Consider the following 11,458-nt stretch of genomic DNA (forward strand, 5'->3'; position numbering starts at 1 on the left):
TCCCCACAGCGCCAGCCGGGTGACAAAGGAAAAGCCATTAGCGAGCAATTACCCTGCAGCAGGRTCTCCCAGCCTAATGAGGATCACCGATTGAAGAGGAACTGCTGCAAGGCGGAAGGAATAATGAGAGAAAGGGGATGGGAGTTGCTGTAATCCCGACAGAATGAGAAACAACCCTGTGAAGGAAAAGGAAACCATCTGCTGGAGGCACAGCCACATGTGGGTGTTTGTCACAGCACTCCCAAAGMAGCCCGGGCTGAGCCAACAACAGCACTCCACGAGTTAATTCAATTTGGGGAAAAAACTCCAGGTTATCAACAAAAAGTCACTGCAACAATCCCCCTCCCCAGCAGGGTCGGTATCTGGGTGACCCACCAGCTGCTGCCATCCTCTGTGCCATAAAAACACTCTGTGCCATAAAACAGCCAATGCTTCCTGGAAATAAGAACTTCCTAGAAATGAAGTTTACCCAAACACCTTCTTTTTTGTTTAGCCCAAGAGCTCAACTGAACTTAGGGAATCTTTACCATACCAAAAATGCAAGAGGGAAAATTGTGTGTAAATGCTGCCTTCTATTTGGTGGGAAAGTGCAATTCCAGAGTCTGCCATTCCACAGAACTGGGGAATCACTGAGGTTGRAAAAGKCCTTTCAGATCAYAAAGTCCAACCACCRACCCAAYACCACCAGACATTCTGGAGAAATACTTGCTGGCATGGCCCTGCTTTGACCCCAGTGGGATGGAGGTCTGGAACAGGAGTTACCTCTCCAGCATCTCCTGATTCCAGCTCCAAGGAAAAGMAACACAGCTCAGGGCAAGGCAATTCCTCCCTGCATGGAGAAACACCCCCATACACTTACCTGCGAGGACAAGACTTGTCTGAAACTGTGAGAACATCCCAAAAAACAGCCCAAGGACCACACGCGCCAGGGCAGAGCCCCTTCCCATGGCATCCCTTCCTCCTGGGTCTGTGGCAGAGCCACCAGAGYTTCCCTGGATCTGTCTCTACCACACCATCTTTTCTTGCTAATTATAGTTTTTCCTACTGCTTGTGAGAAGCATCCAGCTGGCTGAGCATGGCTCGAGATCTTTCAGCCACTGTGGTGAAAGGTGAGGTTGGGTAGAGACTTGTCCACGGGATGGAATTCCAGCAGTGGACCAGCAACCTCAGTTTAATCTTTGTTTAATCCAGAAAAACCACTTTTGACATAAATCAAAGGCTCTGGGGTCAAGGACTAATAAAACAAGAAAGTTAAGACATCAAAACATTATTTCCCTTTAAARGAGCACTGAAAAAAATCAAGGCTTTATTTGAATAAATGTTACACAACATTCTTTATCATTTTTACTTCTCAGCAAACCTTAAAGGGTGAATCAGATTTTCCTCATTCAAGTCTACAAAATGAAAGAGGCATAGTGACCATTGAATATACAGACAAGAAGGTAGCACGGAGCAAAGCTTAAATATTAAGCAACTAAAGCAAAAAAGTGAAAAGCAATACATTACTGTCACTCTCTCTCATTAGAATATCCCTGACAATTTCATTTCCAAATGAAAACGTGGTTTCCAACGCAATGCTGGGAAAAGCAAGGCAGACATGAGCTCCCTTGGATGCTATTTGCTCTATACCCATATTCTCCAGTGCACACCTGCATCCCTTGGGTTAATCCCTCCTGCTTCAGCTGCTGTGCTCAGGGAGGGGAGGGGAAGGGAGGGAAGGAGAGCCCTGGGAGATCCGGGGGCACAGCCAGGCACTACCGGCTTCCAAAACAACAGCAGGCACTCCTCGATGCCATGTGCAACACCCTGCCACCACAGTCCCGGGCCTTTTTCCTGAGCAGAAAACTGGTTTGTGCCATGTGGTTTGGTGGCTTTTCTGTTTGGTTTTTTGGGGGGGTGGGGAATAATGTACCTGATTAGGCCAAGCCCCCATCCATTGTCAATCCAAGCGGAGGTGAAAGGCTGGCACRGAGCTGGCACCAAGCCACCCCTTTCCTCATTCACATGTCTCAGTCTTTCAGTTCTAGTCACACCTCAGGCCTTGAGCAGGACCAGACTGCTGGGCCTCTTCCACTGGTGAAAAGGAAAAGCACTGTAGAACAAATATTCATCCAAATTTTAAAAAGAAGTTAGTAGCTGATGATGAGATCRTTATGGCAAACGGTACAATTTGGATGCGCTGCACAGAGCTGTACAGCCTGTTTGTAAAAAGCAGGTAGCAAATCATCAACTTCTGCATTTATAAATAAACAATTTAGCTCTGAAAAGCAGACACTGAACCAGCACAAAGCACGAGCTGCCACACACTCGGTGTGTGAATCCCTGATGGGCCTGGCTGGGATCTGGGGGCCTGTCCCAGCCTCTCGCTTCCCCCTCTCCGATTGTTTAACAAGTATAAACCTGTTGCCAATGATAGAGTTGTCCTAACTTCAAATTCCATGTGGTTCATTCAGGCTCCAGACACGAAGGAATTGTCTTTGTGCTGACCCAGAGGCCCCTTGGAAAAGTCCCTCTGGTTTTAAACAATCCAGACAAAGACATTCTATTTTCTCCAATTGAATCAGGATATCAGCAAGGAGGAAAAGTTTCCTACAAGTCTTTTCATCTCTATAGAAACAAAAATTTGACTTTTTGTAGATTATGTGCACATTTTCGTCTCTTCAAAACAAATATTTATTTTCCCAGGTTACAATAAATCCTCTGCTAAGAACTTTAAAGAAATGGTTCTGTCGAGACAGTGTGCACACAATGGAAATAATTAGTGACAAATAAATTAATATTTAATAACTCRAGATTTCAGCAGCGTGTCCAGCATTCCCAAGCCCCACTGAAGTCAGTCTTACCCAAGACCTTTGTGGGAGGGGAATAAAATGGATAAAACCCACTGGGTTTCTTTTTTTTTTGATTTACAGCTTTTCAGAGAAGTCAACGCAACTCAGATCAACAACCATCAGAAACTCTAATAAAACCTTTGCTCTCTACTATTTACCTATCTGAAAAATATTTATGTCAAAAGGAAAAAAAAATAACCCATGATTTGAAATAGAAATGCCATCCCATTGAATCACTCTCCATTCATGATTCCCATCCTGGTATAGGATTATAAGCAAATTGCTGCTCTCTGCCTCGTAGCCCCTCTCAAGGTTATTCCACAACCCTCAATTCCCTACGTGTTACAACAGCATAAACAAAATGCAACCATATTCACACAGAAGGAGCTTTCCCATAAAACAGAGATCCATGGAGTTTGTGGTCACTGTCCTTTCCATCACCTCTATGGGAAACGTTGGTCTCAAATAGCAGGACTGTTCATATTTCACAATACAACTGGGTTTGGACATGCTTTGATCACAGATCACAGCTCTGCTAACACCTGCACTAAATACTAACTAAGCCTCAGAGAATGGAAAATTGCAATGCTAAAGTCAAGAATTAAAAGAAAAGTTCAAAAGTTACAGTCAACTTCCCAGGCAAATTGGCTCCGTCACTGGCACCTCTCAAAACATACAAACGTGACTGTCACATTACAAAAACCCCAGTTATCTGCAGTGAGTCTTCATCCTAATAATTCAAGTGGTTCCTTGCATGTAAGTGTCATAGAGTCTTTCATAATTTCATGCGTCATTTATTGCAAAAAAGTTTTATAAAATATTTCCTAACATCTTTTTAAATTTTAAGGAAAATGTACATTAGGTAGGGGTGCCCTAACGGTGCGAGGGGGAGCTTTAACATCTTTTACCCCCTTTCCCCTTCAAAAAAATGTTTACTACTTGGTGAAGATTTCAGAGGAAAAATAGGACAAGTCAGTCTCAGATTTCTCTCAGTCCTGATGAGCTGGTGCTCTTCGTGGCAGTGTAGTGAGGTTCCATAAAAACAGCGGGTCATTAGTGTCTCTGAGCTGAAAAGGGGAGAGAAAGGGAACATGGTTAAATGTCTTCCAGTACATACTGCAAAAGTAGGTAAAGCAAAAGCTGAGGTGGCCAGAAAAGTCACTGGCTCACCTGCTTTGTGCATTGTGTGCAGAAGACAAAAAATAGATTGACATTATCACAAGACAGACACAAGTGAGCAAACTCCTCCGGGGGCTGGGGTTTGAGGAGGAGCCACCAACCAATCTGTTACATCTCACCCCATTTCAGCAGCCAGAGAGAATTCCAATTGTAAAGACATTTAAAGACAGCTCAGGAAGCAGGGAGATGAATTCACAAAATCTATACATCGATGGCAGTTTGCAACACAAAGCTGAATCTGACCCTGCAGTGCCCTTCCAAACATGAGACCCAAGTGCCTGAGGGAGCACTGACCTATAAACCTGCTCATGGTGCTTCTTTCCCATGGCTGTGTTTTCCCATTTGCTCCAGAGAATGGGAATAAATGATGATAAAGGAGCCAGSAACAGCCCTTGGGCTGAGCCCTGCGTGGATCACCACCAGTCAGGCATCATTTCTTACTGGGAGGGTAGASAMAGGTWGCCCAGRGAAGCTGTGGCTGCCCCTGGATCCCTGGCAGTGCCCAAGGCCAGCSTGGACRGGGCTCRGAGCACCCTGGGACAGTGGAAGGTGCCCTGCCCATGGCAGGGGTGGAACAGATGAGCTTTAGGGTCCCTTTCAACCCAAACCAGTCTGGGATTCTGGGACTCTATGAAGACTGTGCTCTGCAGATATAGTGACTGAAAACCTGACTGCCTGTGCCAGCTCAGTGTCTGTGTCACTGAACTCCCCGACCTCCCTGAGGACAGCCCATTGTCTGTTTATCAGTCATTCCATGGGGTCATTCTCTCCATGTGGGATCCTGGTTTGTGGGGCAGTGTCAGCTCAGCCTGGCTCAGGGTACGGCTCTCCCAGGGTCTCCAGTGAGCTCACAGCAAGCTGGACTCCGCTTTGAAACAGCTTCATTCAACTCAGAATGCCAGGATCACATGATTCCAGATTGGAAAAGCCCTCCAAGGCCATTGAGTCCATCCTGTGCCCCATTCCCACCTGAGTACAAAGTACTGAGTGCCATGTTGAGGCCTCTCTTGGACATCTCCAGGGATGGGCACTCCAAACCTCCCTGGGCAGCCCCTGCCAATCCTGAGCACCCTTTCCATGGGGAAATTCCTGCTGATGTCCCCCCTGCCCCTGCCCAGCCCAGACTGAGGCCGTTCCCTCTCCTCCTGTCCCTGTTCCCTGGGATCAGATCCCAAATCCCCCCGGCTGTCCCCTCCTGTCAGGGAGTTGTGCAGAGCCCCAAATCCCCCCTGATCCTCCTTTTCTCCAGGCTGAGCCCTTTCCCAACTCCTTCAGCTTTTCCTGGTGCTCCAGACCCTTCCCTACAGGGCCATCCTAAGGACAGCCCCAGGACAAGGTAAAAATGTGTGTCAGCTCAAGCACTGGCACAACTCAGGCCTTTCCCTGCCTGTCCCACTGAACTCAGCTSCCAGCCTTGCCCTGGAGCCAGCACTGCCACGGGGATTCTGATCTTTCAAAGGGAACATTTTCCCAGTCCCTGTATTCACTGCTGCCCAAAGAGAAGCGCTGCCTTTGAAAGTCCTGGCTTTTATCTCCAAAGGCAAAGCAGAAGGACACCAGGCAGCCATGGAGGGGGAGAAAAGGCACCCCAGAAGGACAAGGGAAGCAAAAATAGCAGCACATCCCATCAGGGATTAAACCTCAAGGCCRTGAGCCCAAATTGAAATAGTTACAGTAACATTTATGCACCTTCCTGGGGGATAATGCTCTATCTGTGTGAAACTATGGAACAGAAGGCACAAAACTCCTATTTTCCTGCTACAGAATCCATTTGTAGCCAGCAGAGAAGAGGGAARCCAGGCTGCCCTTCCAAATGATGAACTACTAAAAGCAAGAAGTGTTTCCTTCTTTTACAGCCCCAGACAACCTCMAGCAGCAGGGCCTCAGGAAAACAAAGAGCAGCAACACATTCTTCCCTTTATGTGCCTAATTCCCTGAAATATATGACAGTATCAAGAATTCCTAAAACATGGCCAAACTCAGTTTTTTTCATATAAATGTATCAGAAGAGATTATCCCTAAATCCCTCAACACTTGAAAAAGCTCAAGGAAAGATTCTCCTTTTTCATTAACTAAACTTCTAGCTAATTTTCAAAATTCTTTGAAAAATCCAGTTTTTGTGGATTTAGTTCCTTTTCACCAGAGCTACTAACTACCCAAACTGGCACCACATGTTTTAAAATCCTGAAGCACTGCAGAGGTGCAATTAAACCCCTGCATTTCCTAAAGCCAAACAAAAATCCTATGTGTTACTAAATAAAAAGTGATGCTAAATCATCATTTAAGCAAATATTTGCTTGGAATTGTATCTCCTTATTTTACTGACAAAGCAAGTTCCGTGTCCTCCTTTGTGCAGCTGTTAAAGGAAGGCAAGGACAGTTCTGCCACCTGAATTTGCTGTGATTCTGTCATTACAGAATCTCAGTGCTGGAATAAACACTTGCTTCCCAAAGCACAGGTTCCCAGCACACGCCTGGCATGTAGGAGAATATTTCTTATAATATATTTGACATCCAAAACATCTGTAAACAAACATGAAAACTGACCTAGATCTGTTTTTTTCTGAAGAACAACCTGACTGAAAGTTGCTGCTCCATAAATGGCATCAGCTAAGCAGGAGCTGCACAGAGGCCCCGGCAGGAGGGGCAGTGCAGGTGTCCTCAGACCAAAACTGTGTCACACCAAAAGTGATTCCTGCAGGGTGTGACCAGCACACAGAGAGCAGAATCCTCCATTACAGACACATTTCTACAGGGATTCTGCTTTTCCAAAATCAGACTTGCTAATGGCAAACTGACAGCACAGATCCATCATCTGTTCTCTCCCATTCCCGGCTGCACTGAGCCCATTCCTGGCAGAGCTCAGGCTGAGCCGTTGTTTTTCAAACCCTGCATTACACAAACGGCACCCAGGGCTTCCTATCACAAATGCAATCAATATTCCAGTGTTTATTCCCAACTCCCTGTCTCATTTGCAGTATTATTTCCTGTCCCAGCTGCAGCTCAACAGAACYGTGTTTCCCCTGTGCCTCTGCCCCCATCCCACAGGGATTTACACACCTGGAATATCCTCAGTTCCCACAGTCCTCTCTTCCTCCTCTGCACTGGGAATGGAATCACTGGCACAGAAACTGAATTACAGCTGCTCAAAATGTGCCTGCTCCTGATTTGGGAAATAACTTGTCAAACACAGCCCAAATAAATCCAGAGATCCATTTCTTCCCACACTGAAYGGGCAAAGCCYGGATTCAAACTCRCTCCAGGGGATCCTGATTTGYTCCMTGAGGCAGCTCCTCCCTGCAGGCTGCTGCTAAGTTCTCCCTTGGGCCATGGGCAGGCAGGAAGAGATCAAAGATTTCACATCTGTGGTCACAGGCACAGAGAGTCACCATTTCCAGGTTATCCCACACATCCTCTGGCTCCCATGTGTCTCCCTCCTTGATGTGCAAGGTGTCCCAGGTTTTCTAAAATCTGAAAGCCCTGGTTTGTTACCAACACCCCCTTTCCAGCTCCTGCTCTTCCCACCTYCTGCCAGGAACACCARTTGTTTTATCTYGGGGAGAACACGGAGCTGTGGATGCCAGCTCCCTTCAGTGGTTGGTGCCCAGCACTCCAGGGAGTTATCCCAGGCTGCCCCATCTGGGAGCACAACAAAGCCATGCAGGGAAAAAGCAGCAGAGCAAACAAATCACCAACTCCCTGTCAGCACAGCCCTGCCTGGAAACTGCTGCTTTGCCTTCAAGCGCACTTATGGCACTGGTAAATTTAAGGGCAAAAAATCACAAACAAGTTTAAATTACAGTTTGGATYATATCCACATCCCAGGTAATACAGGAGATTTAAATGTATGAGTAAATCAAGGAATTATAACCTGCTATTAGGATCCAACAATTAAACCCCAATAAAGAGATATTGCTGATTTGGGGAGGAATCGCTGCTGTTTGGCAGAACCCATCCAAATGACCACAAACAGTTCTTACCACTGAAGTCACAAACAGATGAGTTCAGAGGTGCCTGAAAACGCCAGGAGGATGAGAAGGGAAGAGAAGGGAAAAGCCACCTTACGAGGGGATGTTATTTATCTGAACAGCCCCACTATGAACACACTGCAGGGTGCCCCCATGAGAAGGAACAATTTAAACTCCAATCCAAAGGTGTCCCAGAGAGCAGCAGCTGTGGGGGTTAAATGTCAGCTGGGAACTGCCATTGTCACTGTAAGGACAGGGATCACAACAGGGGTTCTTTCCATCAGGGATGAAGGATAATTTGGAGCTGGATATTCCCATCCCCACTGATCTAAYGGATCTTCAGTCAGATGGCAGCTACACAAGTATTCAGTGTTAAACGTGGGTGATCCCTGATCACTCTATGGTAGCAAGCTTTGTTATGGAAAAATCCCCTTTTTAAACAGCCCTGACCCTTTTACTCACCAGATTCTGCCACCAGACACTGCCACCCATCCCTTCAGGCTCGAGCTCACTGCACTTCCCTCTCAGCTTAGTCTTTACCTACAGATCAGTGCAGGGACCCCCCCCAGCACAGCCTGAACTTGCTATTCCTGCAGGCTTTTATTGGAACACAATTACAGAGGACAAGATGGACTCAAACAGCCTTTCCCTGATTGTCAGTCTGTTCCTTTCCACACTTCCTCAGCCAAGAAAGCTGCTCTGTTTCTTCCCTGGACTCACAGAACAGGCATAAGGACAGCTGATGATGCTTAGAGAGAGTTACTGACATTTCTTTTCCAAAATTCACGTTCCTATTCTACTCTGACATTTTTAGCAGACATGAAAGGAAATCAATYATCAGGACTTAGGAGAGTTAAATAGAACCAGACTTAAGGCCAGCAACACAAAAAGCAACTCTTACCCTTCCTCACTTGTGCTACTCTTAATCCTAATCACAGTTAGAAACTATGTTAAAAAAATTAAATCTACACCACCCCACAAACCCCACCCCAGGGGATCCAAACTAAACACAGCAGAGTCTGAAAGAAAAAAACAAATTAACAGAAATKATTATCCACTAAATTATTGACACAAAGTTCCAACTCTAGGTAGAAAAGTAACAAACATTGGTTCAATTTCCTGCATGACCCCAGAGACACATTTCCCATTGCTTCCAGCTTTGCTCCTGAAGCCTCACACCTTCAAACACCTCTGTGAAAAGAAATCCATTTGGAATAACTGTCCTCGCTCCCAAGACATTTTAACTGAGCTGAAGGTCTGCAGAGGAACAGAGCACCTGCACCAGGAACTCATCCTCCCCAACACTGACAGGCCATAAATATCCAACTACACCGAGGAATTTCACTGAGTCAAAAAGGCATCATTTGCAATTTCTACCATTAAACCGATGGAAAAACAAGTCACTCTCTACTGCTGTTCACCTTCCCAAGGCAGAGTCACAGAGGGGTTTAGGCTGGAAATGCCCTCCACGATCACCAAGTCCATCCTGTGCCCAATCCCCACCTTGTCACAGCCCACAGCACCGAGTGCCAGGTCCAGGAATTCCCTGRGCACCTCCAGGGATGGGCACTCCAAACCTCCCTGGGCAGCTCCAATGCCTGACATCCCTTCCCAGGGAGAAATTCCTGCTCATGTCCCACCTGAGTCTCTCCTGGCCCAGTTGAAGCCGTTTGCMCCGATCCCAGAGGCTCCATCCCAGCCAGGGCTGCTCCTGGAGGGAGCCATGGATAAATCATGGATAAGCCCAGGCCCTGCTGCGAACCAGGCACCTCAAACTGGGATTTTTCCAGTTCAGCTAAAGCAGCCCCACGCCTGTCCAGCTCCAAAGCCCCTCTCCCACTGCACCTGCCTGAAGCAGGCCCTGAGACTTCCAACTTACTGTAACATGGTGCTGTAAAAAGATAATTTAACAAAACCAATTTGCTTTGAGCCCTGTTCAGTCTGCAGCAATACAGCACATTCACTATCAAACTGAAGACTTAAAACTCATCAGCTACAAATCAAAACTGACTTTTAATGCCTTTCATAACCAGTTCCGAACACAAAATCACCTAAAGAAAGCCCTCCTATCCCTGCTGCTCCCCCAGTGAACACCTGAGCAAACTCTATGTARGCTGCAGTGCTATTCTAATTTTACATAAATTAAGAGAACAAAGCTTCCAGGTCTTCTGAAGAAAAAAATAACATTGTCAATATTGATTTTGTCACTATTTGGCTTAGAACAACTTAAAACCAGTTCACTTGAGCTTCTAAACCTCAAGGAAGTGGTGTAGACATCTGACCCACCTCACTTGGTTTCCTGACTCCAAAAAGCAGTTTGCTTCAACAACAAAATACAGCTTATTTACTCAGAGAAACTGTTTCTGTTTGCAGGAGAGAATACAGAGTAGTGAAACAGATTTTTTTTCCAATTTTTTCCTTTTTTTATGCAATTTATTGTGTGTTTATCATGTTCAAAAAGCATTGACCAGTGGGGCTTTTTGGGAACTGTTAGAATGGTATATTTGGAAGCTTAATTAGYAATTAATGACTGTCAGCTTGAGGAAAATTTGAACAGCCATGTGTTTGACAGTTCAGAYTTCCAACAGTTCTGTGGGCATGACAGAATAAACAAAAAAGGTAAAAAGGAACTGAAGGCTTTGGCAAGACCAGACAGTATCATGAACACATGAAATTAAATCTTAAAATATTTTCAGGGATTGATGATTAAATCCTTGCCCCCGTTTTCATGTCTGTTTAATTTTGGTCTTAGCTTAAATTTTTACATCTGTCACGATTGCCTTCGTGGGCAATTCTGGAAAAGCCAGGATGAAAACTGCTTTGGGATGAGCACCAGGAGACTCCTCACAAGGCATTGCAAGGCTGAAGCAGGACTGGGTTGGAGGACACAGGAATTCACATGGTCAGGTAAGGACCAAAACTCCCAGAAAAATAAAAAGTCACATCCATTGCATGCAAATGCCCCAATACTGAGCAAAAACCATGCAAGCAAGGCTGCAGTGGCAGTGGAGAGGGGCTCTGAGTGGCTCTGAGAGATGGCAACTGAAAACATTCCCCACTGTACGAGTGACATTATCCACAGTCTCTACTCAAATATATGGCTCAAAAGCAAATTAAGGGAGAAATTTAATCAACTTTCCAGAAAGCCCTCTACAGAGCTGGTTCTGAAACAAAAGGGACAGATAATTAATAATCTCCAAATTAGGACTGAAGTATACCAGTARTATTTACATCAAGCACTTCATCTTTAAAAATGCATGAAAAAGGACAATTTACTTTTTAAGGGTGTCCTCTAAATCCGGCATACAGATAAAATACTCTGACATCCTGGATTTGTTTCAAAGCTTTTTGAGAAACACACACAAATAATTCAGATTTAGTCAATTTTATTTACAGTTTGTTTTTTTACATTTCATAGCATTACACAATTACATATTCTCATTTTTCTGACCTGCAAACAGATACCTTAAACGGAAATATT

The 11,458-nt window shown here is 45.3% G+C and overlaps 1 protein-coding gene across 7 annotated transcripts in view; it reads right to left on the reverse strand.

Moving 5' to 3' along the window:
* The window catches only part of PWWP2A (PWWP domain containing 2A), a 30,967-nt gene that overhangs the window by 6,243 nt on the left and 13,266 nt on the right, over positions 1-11,458 (reverse strand). Inside the window, exon 3 of one of the 7 annotated variants that reach the window (XR_008966419.1) lies at positions 1,913-3,898. The exons of 2 other annotated variants lie outside the window; for them this stretch is intronic. Coding sequence is in view for 2 of the 5 variants with exons in the window: in XM_057382747.1 (XP_057238730.1) it covers positions 11,390-11,442 (53 nt within the window). In the remaining 3 variants the exon portion in view is untranslated. Of the gene's footprint in view, positions 1-658; positions 3,899-11,335; positions 11,443-11,458 lie in introns of those variants that run through there. 4 more of the 7 variants (XM_057382745.1, XM_057382750.1, XM_057382747.1 and 1 more) reach the window with 4 other exon arrangements.

The sequence above is a fragment of the Malurus melanocephalus genome, unplaced genomic scaffold, assembly GCF_030028575.1.
Source record: "Malurus melanocephalus ecotype Western Australia unplaced genomic scaffold, MMel_1.1 scaffold_583, whole genome shotgun sequence".
Taxonomy (NCBI): Eukaryota; Metazoa; Chordata; class Aves; order Passeriformes; family Maluridae; genus Malurus; species Malurus melanocephalus.